We start from the raw sequence: 14,518 nt of genomic DNA, 5'->3' as shown, positions 1-14,518 counted from the left end.
CATTTTCCTTTACCAGGTGCCACTTACACTTCACAGGGAACTCCTCCCACTGTCACAGCAACGTCCTCTTTAGTCGCCGTGTCCAGGTCTTTGCCTCCGATCGTGATCACCGTCCCTCCAGCTGCTGGACCCCTCTCTGGCATGACTGTTCTCGGTTCGGGGTCCTGCACAGAGAACAGGGAGAAAATGACCAAACTCAGTAACTTTAATGGGAATATGCTGCAATTTTCATACAATATGTGGACACTTTCTATTACAGAGGCTACTATGCATGTACATACATTTCATATATTCATTTAATCATATTTGTGTCTTTTTACGTTTCTACATTTTGTACATTTACTTTAGCAGTTTGAAAAAAAAAAGTTCAGATCACGTTTGACTGAATAGGTAAGGAAATTATTTGCCTTCTTTTCTACTTGATATAATGACGAAAATACTGACTTTAGGACGGATCACATAAGAGCAGCGGTCCCCAACCCCCGGGCCGAGTCGTTTGGTACCGGGCCGCGAGAGTTGAGGCTTGGGTGTGAAATGTATGGTTTTCAGGATTTTTATCGGTTTTTAGCGTTATTTTATGATTTTTATCGTTAACTCTGTTTTCCTGGGTCTTTTCATGTGTGTTATGAATAAATCTTATTTTTTCGGTACTGATACTATTTTTTTTGTTGTATTTATCCGCGACACCTTAAAGGCCAGTCTGTGAAAATATTGTTGGGCATAAACCGGCCCGTGGCGCAAAATAGGTTGGAGACCGCTGCATAAGAGTGTATATGTAATAAATGTTAATAAACTCTACAGCTGGAACACAAGCACGGACGTCCGCTGTGTTTGTGTTTTATTTCATCATTTTTTCCTTTGATTAAAAACGTTAAGCACATTAGAGTAATCATGTTTTAATTTAACTGTAATAAAAGCAAACAAGTGAATCTATTCTACTAATGAACAACAAAATCAGCCCATTTGTTTACCAACTGAAGGTTTTACTGAAGGATCAAACAGTTAGAGGACAATTTACATCTGTTGATAAGAACGCTGCGTTTATAAAAACCTCTCAACAGGCTAAGTCTATAGGAGGCTACTCCAGATGGCTGCTACTTAAATGCCGGCACCATAAACATATGCTGCACCACCTGGCTGTAAGAGCAAAGCAGCAGGTTCAGGTACACCATGTACAAAACCACACTTTAGCTTGTTAACATTATGAAACCAACAGAGTGATCGGCTGCAGTCAGAACTGCTTCATTATAGCGAAACCATGTACCTGTGTTACTGTAATTACTGAATTTATGTGATAAAAACCTTAAAAACTGGACAATTTGCCAAATCTTTATACGTATTCTTCAAGTTAAGAATGATTCAAGTAATTTGTATTTTGTGGGGGATTTTTAAATCAATTTGAAATTTTAATTTTACACTTTTTGTGGAAATATGTTGCAAAAAAATACATTTTATTTTTCAAAATACATTTTACAAAATGACTCTTCAAACTTATGTTTGATTTAGAACTCGCTGCCTGGGGGCCACTTGTAGCCCACATCACCCCTACTTGCAGTCCGTATATGGACATGAAGAAATGTAATACAATTTGGCCCTTGAAGTAACTTTTTTGTTAGGGAGGATTTATTTGTTGTTGAATGCAATGTTAAAATAAGCTCTTTAAAAAGCAAAAAGTTATTTAATATGAAGACAATATAAGCAGGGAGTACAAACATGTTGAGGGTTTGGTAGTTCAGTGAGAGAGTTATTTGTAAAGAAAACAATTTTCACTAGCAGTCAAAAACTAACGCGTACACTTATGTTTGCATTTTTATTTTGTTAAATACGAACAAAACAGAAGTGTTGCCACGTGTCTGACCAGACAGAGAGTACCAATTTGTTTATTTGGTAGTTCAATGAAAAGCTTTAGTTAGTTAAGAGTGAGAAAAAAAATTGCCCACACGTTTTCAGTTTGGTCTTGTTATGCAATATTTGAAAGTTTAAAAAAACAAACAAAACACTAAAATGGTAAATGGCCTGTATTTATATAGCGCTTTACTAGTCCCTAAGGACCCCAAAACGCTTTACACATCCAGTCATCCACCCATTCACACACTGGTGATGGCAAGCTACATTGTAGCCACAGCCACCCTGGGGCGCACTGACAGAGGCGAGGCTGCCGGACACTGGCGCCACCGGGCCCTCTGACCACCACCAGTAGGCAACGGGTGAAGTGTCTTGCCCAAGGACACAACGACCGAGACTGTCCAAGCCGGGGCTCGAACCGGCAACCTTCCGATCACTAAAGCGGCACTCCATTAAGATGATGATGCCAGCAGTGGCCCACAGCTCATTTCAGTTTGAGACCTCTGGATTAGAGCATCATATTCATTTCAATTTTAGTCTAATGATGGCGCTACATGACAGCAGAACTGCTGTAGAAGTTAAAATCAGCAGGTGTAACAAACTTCCTGGAAATGGACACATAACACACATATTCATAAGGAAGCAAGTAAGTCAAGAAATGTGAGCAGGAATAAGGCGAGGCTGGCCTTCTACAAAATCATCTTATATGATAACTGGAGTAGAAACTTTTACTATTTTAGGTTCATATGCAGCCCTGTGCCTGAATAAAGATGCATCATGTGACACGGCATCAATTTGTATCAAATAAGTGAAACAGTGAAAAAATATCCTTCATTAAAAGTTATGAACCTACTTAAGTTACAGTGCAAAAGCTTGAGCAACAATACAGGGAGTGCAGAATTATTAGGCAAGTTGTATTGAGGAATAATTTTATTATTGAACAACAACCATGTTCTCAATGAACCCAAAAAACTCATTAATATCAAAGCTGAATGTTTTTGGAAGTAGTTTCTAGTTTGTTTTTAGTTTTAGCTATTTTAGGGGGATATCTGTGTGTGCAGGTGACTATTACTGTGCATAATTATTAGGCAACTTAACAAAAAACAAATATATACCCATTTCAATTATTTATTTTTACCAGTGAAACCAATATAACATCTCCACATTCACAAATATACATTTCTGACATTCAAAAACAAAACAAAAACAAATCAGCGACCAATATAGCCACCTTTCTTTGCAAGGACACTCAAAAGCCTGCCATCCATGGATTCTGTCAGTGTTTTGATCTGTTCACCATCAACATTGCGTGCAGCAGCAACCACAGCCTCCCAGACACTGTTCAGAGAGGTGTACTGTTTTCCCTCCTTGTAAATCTCACATTTGATGATGGACCACAGGTTCTCAATGGGGTTCAGATCAGGTGAACAAGGAGGCCATGTCATTAGTTTTTCTTCTTTTATACCCTTTCTTGCCAGCCACGCTGTGGAGTACTTGGACGCGTGTGATGGAGCATTGTCCTGCATGAAAATCATGTTTTTCTTGAAGGATGCAGACTTCTTCCTGTACCACTGCTTGAAGAAGGTGTCTTCCAGAAACTGGCAGTAGGACTGGGAGTTGAGCTTGACTCCATCCTCAACCCGAAAAGGCCCCACAAGCTCATCTTTGATGATACCAGCCCAAACCAGTACTCCACCTTGCTGGCGTCTGAGTCGGACTGGAGCTCTCTGCCCTTTACCAATCCAGCCACGGGCCCATCCATCTGGCCCATCAAGACTCACTCTCATTTCATCAGTCCATAAAACCTTAGAAAAATCAGTCTTGAGATATTTCTTGGCCCAGTCTTGACGTTTCAGCTTGTGTGTCTTGTTCAGTGGTGGTCGTCTTTCAGCCTTTCTTACCTTGGCCATGTCTCTGAGTATTGCACACCTTGTGCTTTTGGGCACTCCAGTGATGTTGCAGCTCTGAAATATGGCCAAACTGGTGGCAAGTGGCATCTTGGCAGCTGCACGCTTGACTTTTCTCAGTTCATGGGCAGTTATTTTGCACCTTGGTTTTTCCACACACTTCTTGCGACCCTGTTGACTATTTTGAATGAAACGCTTGATTGTTCGATGATCACGCTTCAGAAGCTTTGCAATTTTGAGACTGCTGCATCCCTCTGCAAGATATCTCACTATTTTTGGCTTTTCTGAGCCTGTCAAGTCCTTCTTTTGACCCATTTTGCCAAAGGAAAGGAAGTTGCCTAATAATTATGCACACCTGATATAGGGTGTTGATGTCATTAGACCACACCCCTTCTCATTACAGAGATGCACATCACCTAATATGCTTAATTGGTAGTAGGCTTTCGAGCCTATACAGCTTGGAGTAAGACAACATGCATGAAGACGATGATGTGGACAAAATACTCATTTGCCTAATAATTCTGCACTCCCTGTATACTTAAAGTACTTAAAACTAATGATTCATTAAGTATTATCACTTTAATGCTGCAACTATACCGTCACTTCCGTCTCACCAAAACAATATTTTCCAGTGACAGAAATCATAAAATCCAAACTAAAGAGTTATGAGGCTGTGGCTATTTTATATAAATAATCTATAATGGTACTAACATAAAGGAAGAGAGAGTCTCCTTTACAGGTTGACTCCTTTGAGTATGTCTCCATGCCTCTGGGAGAATTTCAGAAGGACCGATGTTTGTATTTAACTCTTAAATCAAGTTTTCAAACTGCAAACACTTTTTTAAAGCTTCTGGAGAGTAAAATAACAATAATAATATTTATGATGATAAAAACAAAAGCTCCCAGATCTGTCAAACCGAGCAGCAGAGAGAGAGAAGAATAAAAATGAGAAGTGAAGAGAAAACTTTAACCGTGTAGACTTCATTATGTTCCAGCTGCTGTCCTGCAGGTACAAACGCTTTGATCTCGAACTCACACAGATCGTAAATTTTATGCAGCTCAATAACTCGACCCTGTGGTATTTAGGCAGCAGAACAACTAAGAACAACAACTAAAAGAAAGAAAATAAAAATCCGTGTCATGGCCGAGCTTCACTGTCAGGCACGTTTTCTACTTCTGTGCTGTGCGGGTCAGCTGGAGGGGTTTCTGTTATACTGGAAGGTTCTGTACAGTCCTGACAGGACAACCAAACCAAGAGCAAATATTATGCCTGGTTTACACCCCAGCACAAAGAGCCTTCAAAATGATCAAGTTAAGTCGTCTTTCTTTAGATGCAAGAAGAATCTTATATAAATAAAAAAGTATAAAAATGAATCCAAAGCAAAGAAGAACTATGATATCATTTAAATGAGCGTAGCACATGTGCAGCTGCTGAGACGCACTTAAGCATTCGGCTCGTTGCTGTTGCAGATTTGTTCTCGTTGTTCTGGCAGACAGCGCTGCAAGCACAAAAATAAATATCCCCAACGACAGGCAAACTCATAACAACTCTGCCTGGTTGGAAGTTGAACACACAGAGAAAACAGCAGTGCAGGAGGCAGCAGCAACTGAAGTGTATTCGGTGGGAGAGACAAAGGGAATGCAGACAGTTCTTCACGTTAAAAGGAAACAAACTCCAACCCAGAGACACTCACTAGGGGAGTTGCAGCAGATGGAAATCTGAACAAATCGATGTGGAATTCAAATGAGGCAGCATCAGGCTCATTCACATCAAAGGTCAGCATTTGTCAGCTGCAGTAATTAGTCATTTGTACATCAATTATAACCCAGACGAGCTTATTAGTCTGTCCTCGTGACACACAGAAACTTTAAAGCTTAGGCTGAACAGCTCCAACCATTCAGGAACATTTAACTGTCTTTATAGTCATCTGAAGGCGTTTACTCTAATGTAACTGAGGAGTAAAGGAAGAAAGCCTGTTTGTAATTTTTTTTTAAAAAGCACAGGTTTCTGAATCCTCCGTGATGGTTCTGTCACTTTACACCACAATGAAAGCTGAACATGAAAACTCCAAATGGACACTGGAAAGCACCTGGTGCCAAAAAAACAAAAAACAAAATAAAAACAAAACTCAGACTCGGACACAAAGACTGAATTGTCTTGCTTAAAAACCACCGGGGACAGAAGTATTTGCCCCCAATGAAAATGACTGCTTTTTTTTTTTTTTTTTTAAAGCGCTTCACGAGAGCCTCCAGATTTAAAGGCCTTCCAGTATGAACCTTGGTCTTCTGTTTACCACACAGATCTTTAACGGGATTCAAGTCGCGGCTTTATGCAGGCTGGCGAGTAATGTTACTCCTTCACCAGGAGTGATGCATGTTTTGGGTCCCAGTTTAGCTGCTGACAGCTTGAGGTTTTCTTTAACCTCCTAGGACCTGGCGTCCACATATGTGGACGTCACATTTTGGGTTATTTAGACCAAAATACTGAATTTTGCTCTACAAGGGCCTGATATCCACTTACTACTGCTACTGTTCTATCAAAACTTTAAACGAATATCCTCATATGTGGCTCTCATTTTTCACAGCACAATACTCCCACCACCGTGTTTCACTGTAGAAACGCTGATCTTTAGGTTGTAGCCTTCTTTCTAAGCACCATCGCTGTGATCAAAGAGCTCCAGTTTAGTCTAGTTTAGCTTCCAGTGTGAATAATTGTCACTTTCAGTCTGGATTAAGAACATCTTCTTCTGCAGTATTATTCTTGGTCTGCGACCTCACAGTCCATTTCTGTAGAGAGTTTGAGTTTTTACTTTTTTATACTACAATTCCTGACTTGGCTAAGTCGTTAATGGGTGTCAGTCAGGTGGCAGTTGTGTTGGGGTCTTTGGACACATCTCTTACTAGAGTCTTTGTAATCTTTAATTTCCTTCCTCTGCCAGGCTGGTTTTGTACTGTGTGGCTTTTTGACATTCTTGATCATACTTTTCACTCCAATTCCTGACACCTGTGAACTTCAACAATTCATTTCCTTTTGTTTTTGGTATGGTATATTCTCAAGGGACAGTTCAAACCTTTAGTTAAGTTTTTATAGTATTATTTATTTATTTATTTTTTATTTTCTAAAGAACATTTTATTGTCATCTCTATATTTTTAAAAGGTGAGTAGATAGTGGCTCAGGGGGTTGGGAATCGCATCTGTAACCGGAAGGTCGCCGGTTCGATCCCTGGGCTCTCTGTCCTGGTCGTTGTGTCCCTGGGCAAGACACTTTACCCTACTTGCCTACTGGTGTTGGCCAGAGGGGCCGATGGCGCGATATGGCAGCCTCGCTTCTGTCAGTCTGCCCCAGGGCAGCTGTGGCTACAACTGTAGCTGCCTCCACCAGTGTATGAATGTGAGAGTGAATGAATAGTGGCATTGTAAAGCGCTTTGGGTGCCTTGAAAAGCGCTATATAAATCCAATCCATTATTATTATTATTATTATTATTATTAAGTACTGTATAAAGTATGTTTTCTTTCTCTTCATCTTGGTGAATCATTGGCCAGTGGATATCTTGTGGGCATTATGAAAGCTCTGCCTGTAGTTTGGACTTTCTGTTCATGAGCAGCAAAGAAAGTTAAAACAGCTTGACCCATGCAGGATTGACTGAGAGGCAGCACCAGTGCCGACTAAACTATAAATCCGGATTATTCTGAACTGTGAATCATGCAAAGCTACCCTAGAGTGCAGGTATATAAATACAGCGACAGTTTAAAGCTGTGGAAGTATTCTTTGTTTTCATGATTCAGCAACACGTATTGCTGCAGTTTTTGTGTTTTTTTCTGAGGGCAACTGCACATGTGTGTTTTTTGTGATTTGTGACTTTTCATTAATCGACCTACCTGTTCAAAAAATGTCTGTAAAATACTCAAAATGCTCCTTGTAATCATAATGTTATCCAATTTCACCTCTAACACGCCGAAATTCATCACATTTGAGAAGCTAAAAGGAGTGAAAACATTTGGATTTTGAATATTTTTGAAACACGATGTGTTCTTGTTCATGAAAAGCCCAACATCGTGGTCAGCATGTTTATTAGTTTCATATTTCTGCGTAGACACTGAGACAAATCAGCAATGTAGTAATCTGAAGTTTCAACCCTGAGCTGAGTCGCAGCATTTAAAGGCAGTGACGCACTGCTGATGAACTAAATTAGTCATTTTGGTCTCAGCAGTTTGCTTTAATTAGCTTTTTGTCAGTTCAATAGAAACAAACAAGAAATATGAATGTGAACAGCGATATTCAAATTAAGCAACTGAGCCGAGTTCAAGAAACAAAACAGAACAGCAGGTGAAGCACATTTATTTTGATCATGTTTGTTTCTCCTCTTGTGCTATGCGAGGGTGGGGGGGATGACTGGAAACTGAATGGACTTTGGTGCGGCGGTGGTGAATTTGTATGCGAGGAGTATTTTCACGCACTGTCGCTTCTTTAGGGAGACCGTTTCCTTGCATCGCACCAGAGAAGAGCCGCATGCTTTTACTTTGTTAGAAACCTTTTAATGTTTCTGGGATTTGATCTCCGGGGTTTGAAGCACTTGTGTCAAACAATGCTCGGTGTTGCCTCAGAGACTTTGAGAAGGTTTGCATGCAGTGTCTGCAGGTTTAACTACACCAGACTGAACAGTTTTTTTAAAGCTTCCTGAAGTTGAACTAAGATGCTTTAAGACAGAAGATCAGGAGACATTTCTACAGCATTTCTAATAGCAAACTAGTGTACAGATAAGACACATGTTAGCTGTTAACATATGTGGGGTCTGATGCTCATTATGCTATGAAGCCTGAGCTGTATGTAAAGGAGCCTCTGGTGTTTTCAGGGGGATTTATCAGTTTATTACTGATCTTCGTTAATCGTCACTGTCTTAAATTATAAGTTGAATCAAAAAGCCTGAAACAAGCTACAGAAACATCTTTCGCTTTAGTCTGCTGGCGTGTGAATAACACAAGCAAGGTCAGGCGTCTATCTACTGACTTATTTCTTTTTATCCATACCCACGATTACCCATAATTACCTTACTAGTAGACAAACCCCACACTCTTATTTTGAAAGTGCTGATGAGCACCTGCTACTTTCATGCGTTTCCTGACCGTGTGTTAGAGGAAGGTCTTGACGTACCCTGTAGGTAAAATAGACCTGAGATGTCCCCGATCGTTCTCCTTCAACTGTTATCTCCACTGGTCCGCTGTTGGTCCTTTCAAACGGGAGGTCCTGCGGTGGGTTTCGCTTCGCCGGGCCAATCTCACACACCACGCTGCCGACAGAAAACAACAGAGGCCGCGGTTCAGAAAACAGATGGAGGCCCAGAATTCAAATAACTCAGTGCCCCCTCTTGAATCAACCCCTTAATTGTACATTACATATGGAGATTACTTGCAAGTATGTAAGCAATCAAGTTTTGGGTCAGGCTAATAGATCAAAGCCTTCACCTGCGGGGCAGTGCCTGGTACAATCAACCAAAAAAAACAAAATGACGTGCAGAAACACTAAGCTTTTATAGATTTTTATCTTTAGCTAATAATTCATGTCAGCACACTGCTACAGGTGCATGTGAAAGAGCTTCAGCTTAATGTGTAAAAGCAACAGGTGTGCTTCTATCTGCATGTTAACGAGGCCGTCGCTCCTGTTAGAGTACCTGGTTGAGACAGAGTATCTGTCCTCCTGGTGAATGCAGTCCACTCCAGCCACTGTGATCTTTTTGATGTCATCCTTCTTTATTCCCATGTTGGAGCCTTTGATGGTCACTGAGATCCGGCCATTCAGAGGGCCGTACCGAGGGCTGATCTGGAGAAGGAAAGAAAAGACTGTTTGATATCACAGATCATAGCAGGAGAGCTGAAATTCCAAAACCTGCAATAATACCAAAGTTACTTTTTCTGTCAATCAGTCACACAAGCTGTGGGTAGAAACAGGTTTGAAAGGTCCTTACAGAATACTGCACAACAATCAAATATTAACAATTTTGGCTTCCTACAATTAAGCAAACGCTACCGAGTGATAATGAAGATGTAAAGCATTCCCCAAATCACAGAATGATGGGACGCCTGCATGCGCCACTCACAGCTCACCAGTTTCTGCTTGGCCAAAGTGTCCAACAAATGAAGGCTTCAGGGATGCTTCAGGTGAAGCTGAATGCTAATTAGAGTGTAGCACAGTGTAAAGGTGAAAACAGCGCCGTGCTGCTTTTATTTGAATGATAAGTGACCTACCGACCAATGAATACGTCCATTTTCTAAAACAAATATTCCATTAATTGCACTTTGTAATATTTAAAAACAATATTTTTTTCAAATATTTCAGATTTTATAAAGAAAATATTTTTATAATTCTGTGCTTTTTGGGGGTTTTCTCTCTGTACTACGACTTTATGAATTAAAGGGAAAAATCTGAAAATGGGAAAAAATCTAAAGAAAGATAAAAAAACAAATTGTAAATATTTCTGCTTCCAATGTTATGACATTAATGTATAAATATTCATAAAGATGTTGAAGTACAGCCTGTGAAAACACATCTTCTGAAGCAAAGGCTCGGCATATCTGCTTCAATTTGGGCCATCTCATCTTCAATTTGACGTGACTGCACGACGTATAAGATCAAATTCATCTTGTATATATTCACCTCCCTGTCATCCTCAGCAAAGTCTGCTGTGGAAATAACTAACTTCTTCTGGCATAATCAGCCGCAGCCCAGAGGAAATCAAGACGGGGCCTGAAACAAATGACTGATGTTCCAGAGAAAATAGGAAACATACTGAAGCAGTTCAGCCAAGGAGGAGAGAAACAGCGAATACAATATGGGAAGGAAAAAAAATTAGCTCAGTGACAAAAAGAGAAGAGATGAATTTGTGGAAAGATGTGGATTTCTAAGACCGTCCACACAGATGTAGGTGAGGGTTCGTGGATTCTTTGCTTTGTTTAATTTGATGTACAACTAAAAGAAAAAAATCCTGAAGAACAAAATGTGTTTGATACTGAACAAAATGAACAAAAAAACCAAACAAAATTCAGTTTAATAAATTAGGACGGGGGTGTCCAAGTCCAGGCCTAAAGGGTCGTTGTCCTGCAGGTTTTAGATGTGTCCTTGATCCAACACTGCTCATTTAAATGACTAAATTACCTCTTCAACGTGTCTTGAAGTTCTCCAGAGGCCTGGCAATGAACTAATCATTTGATTCAGGGGTGTTGACCCAGGTTGATATCTAAAACCTGCAGGACACCGGCCCTTGAGGCTTCAGGTTAGACACCTGTGGTTTAGGAAGATGATCGACTGCCATCTCAGACAGATTGGTGAAAGGTTGCAAAGAATTGCTGTCTAATTTCTAAACCACGCAGATTGGTTGCAATGTGCTGGCAATCAACCCTTTGCAAAAAGGGAGTCGACTCAGCTGGATGCCAACTAGGTATTGGTTATTCCTCCTAAGTAAAAGCAATCCTACCAAACGCCTATTTTCCAGTTAAACTGGTACTTAATGTAAGTAGTAGCAGAATTTCTATGTATGTAGCTGCAAACAGATTTGAAGTTTTGGCCAATTTATCACAGTTAATGGATGTATTAACCCAAACAGACTGCATGTGATTGCCAGATTGGCCCCATTCAACGGCAAACTGAGAGCAGACCGACTGTCTGATTGCTGTTTTATCGCCATCTTGATGTGGCAAAGCTGCTTTGAGCTGAATCTGAGTGGCCGCAGATTCGATCCCCATCTTTGAAGTAACTATTTCAAAGGCAACGAGGTGGCAACTTCATAATTCTGGTTGTGCTGCTTTAGTGTGACTGTAATGCATCTCACCCATTTAAACTGCAGTAAAGATAAAAATGTGTATTATTAATAGTGTGGCTAACTTGAATGACCTCAATTAATTCAAGTGATTGGAGTCGACATAATGATCGTGGAGTGAAGTTAAATGCTGCCAATTAATTAATCTTTACTTCCAGCTTTAGTGTCTTATTTAATACTAATTAGCAGGTGTTTGCTTCTTTGTGTTGCACAAATATAGTCTGTGGATCCAGCTTGCTAACTAGGCGAGCCAGGGTTAGCTGATAACGTCACACTCTGTTTCTTTAAAGATGATGGCCATCAGGTTAAAAGTGAGAAACTTTTAGGCTTTGCACCAAAAACTTGGATGCTAACCAAGTAAGAGCACTTACAAAAATATGTTGGTGAGCAAATCAGGTTGTGCAAAGTGACAAAAATCAAACAGATCCATGTAAAATCATTCTTGTCCTCTGTCATCCATATGATTGCTTTCTATGTATGTTTTTTTTTTCTGCAGCCGCAGCACATTTCAGAGCTGGTTGCAGTTTTCCCACTGCACTCTTTTCTACAAAGGACAACTTCACATGAACGACGGTGTGATTTATGTCAGTAGGTTTTCTCGTCTTCTGTTACGATGAGAAGGGAAAATGCAATACTGGCTCTATTAAAGGTGCTACTCACAGATCTTCTCCTGGATTTCTGCTTCTGTTAAATGACACAGCCACATCACAGCTCTGCGGTTTAATCTCTGAAATGCTGTGAGGTCACTCTCTGGTTCAGTGCAGATTATAAATGGAACATGCTGCAGTTTTTGTTCAAGTCTTTGTGGTTGTTATATTTGTGTGAAACTGAAGAATAAGACATTCTTGGTGCAGATCTTTTACTTAGTCCCAGGAATTCTCACCCAAAACTGGGATATCTGAACATGATAAAGCTCTCTTATTAGAACTTTTTACCTGTGATTTTGCTGAATGATGATGAGTTGGGTTTTCCTTTTTTTACATATGAACAGGACGTCAATGTGAGGAAGATCTGTTTGAGAATCATGTTTCAGATTTTTGTGTGGACGACACGATTGCTGAGTTGGGGGAGAGCTGGTGCCCAAAGCAAAGGAGTTTAGCGAGAAGTGGACCAGAAGAGGGAAATTGCGGATACCAATGGCAGAAACTAGCTTCATCTGTTGGGTGTCTGGACTTTTAGAGCGCTCAGATATCTGGAGGAGCCTCAGAGTATGGTTGCAGGCTTTTCACATAAAAAGAAGCTGGGTGAGGTGAAAACATCTGAAGTAAATGATCCTGTTTATCCTGCTGCAACCTGCTTCCAAATAGGATAAACAAAAGTAAATGGATGGAAGGATAGATGAATCTCACTGCCATAGTCTTACAGAGGGTAAAAGTTACCGCACATACATTTCACTCATTCAAACCCGTCAGGCTCCCAAACATAGAACCAATCCTGTCCATAAAGAAGTTCCAACAGTGTTTCCTACCGACATGTCAGAGGTCATGGCTCTGTGTTTTTATGACTCACATCAGTGATTTCTGGGTTGGGGCACTGCGCTGGCTGCGGTGAACGGCAGAGTTCCCGGTAAACGCAGCTGTGTGAGGCGGCGCACCAAACACACTGGTACTTGGAGTCGGCATGTTTACACAGGCTGCAGTCCTCTCTTCCCACTGAGCAGCTATACAGTACGACTGTTGGGGAGACAGCGGCAAGAAGAGGAGAGGAAGATGAAGAAGAAGATTGAGAAGAGAGGGTGAGGCTAATTATCATAATGCAGCTGGAAGTGAATTTGAAATGAGCGAAGGTGACACTAAAAACAGCGTGATAACTGCACTTTCACACTTTATCCTGATTTATGTGCGATTGTGAAGTGTCTGTGTTGGTGAAATACCAACCTGTCAGGGTGCTGTCAATCTTCCTCTCAGTGTCTCTGTCCTTGATGTGGAAGGATACGTTCACCTCCTGCTGCTCGTCGTATTCAAACTGCACACACAGACACACGGCCATGTTTCCATCACTTCAGAGGACATTTCATTAACTAAAAAATATGTTTCTGGAGACCAAAACCACTGCCCATCTTATCCAAACCGTAATCATAGTTTTAACTAAAAAAAAATTAATGACTTATAATAAGAGAATCTAAAGTCCCAGTGGTGTTGTGGTGGTTGTGTCTTGGAAGGACATACACTGCAGCTTTAACCTAATACAACTACCTCATGGACTGAGTATATAAAGGATGGACTTGGATACCACGGCGACGTTCTACATTTGGTTTGTGGAGAGTTTCGAAGCCAATTTGGTTGTTACCCTCTTTGATTTTGAACCTGGCTCATACATTCGCAGCTTGTCAATTACAAGCTAGCCAAACCCTAAAATATACAGTACAGTGCTGTGCAGAAGTCCTGAGCCTCCCTTCATTTCTTTACATGTTGCTAGAAAAATGGGACACGGGTGGAGCGATTTATTGAAACATGCAAATAAAACAGAGTTTACACAATTCTAACAAGTTTAATAGTCAATATTTGGTGTGACCACTTTTATTCTGCAGCACAGTCTGAACTCTGTCAGGCGGCTTTCTGCAATTTGTTTTTAAATAGTCTTCAGGAATAGTTCAACAGGCTTCCTGAAGGACATTCAAAGCTCTTCTTTGGTTGTTTCTGCACGCACGCACGCACGCACGCACGCACGCACGCACGCACGCACGCACACACACAGCTTCAATAATATTGAGGCCAAGCCATGACTCATAGTGTTCCACTGTGTGTTAGCTGCCCAGGTAAGCTTTCTCTGCATCAGCAGTGTGTTTGGGATCATCGGTATGTTGCAAAACGAAGCTGTTACCACTCAGATGTTTTCCAGATGGTGGATTAAAATCTGATGGTGCTTTTCTGTGTTCATAACACCATCAATTTTGACAAGATCCCCAACACCACTGGCTAAAATAAAGCCCCAAACCACAACAGAGCCTCCA

General features: G+C 40.7%; 1 protein-coding gene across 3 annotated transcripts in view; it reads right to left on the bottom strand.

Moving 5' to 3' along the window:
• Positions 1-14,518, bottom strand: part of plxnb2a.1 (plexin b2a, tandem duplicate 1) — a 242,202-nt gene that overhangs the window by 37,540 nt on the left and 190,144 nt on the right. For all 3 annotated transcript variants that reach the window (XM_085386326.1, XM_085386328.1, XM_085386327.1), the window contains 5 exons: positions 13,443-13,530; positions 13,075-13,238; positions 9,424-9,572; positions 8,907-9,042; positions 28-164 (listed from right to left, as the gene is read on the bottom strand). In XM_085386326.1, coding sequence (XP_085242452.1) covers positions 28-164; positions 8,907-9,042; positions 9,424-9,572; positions 13,075-13,238; positions 13,443-13,530 — 674 coding nt within the window. The remainder of the gene's footprint in view (positions 1-27; positions 165-8,906; positions 9,043-9,423; positions 9,573-13,074; positions 13,239-13,442; positions 13,531-14,518) is intronic.

This window comes from Rhamphochromis longiceps, linkage group LG17 (assembly GCF_057381845.1).
Source record: "Rhamphochromis longiceps isolate RC_006_pf linkage group LG17, R_longiceps_female_GT1.1, whole genome shotgun sequence".
Classification (NCBI taxonomy): Eukaryota; Metazoa; Chordata; class Actinopteri; order Cichliformes; family Cichlidae; genus Rhamphochromis; species Rhamphochromis longiceps.
This window is presented reverse-complemented; position numbering and strand designations above follow the sequence as displayed.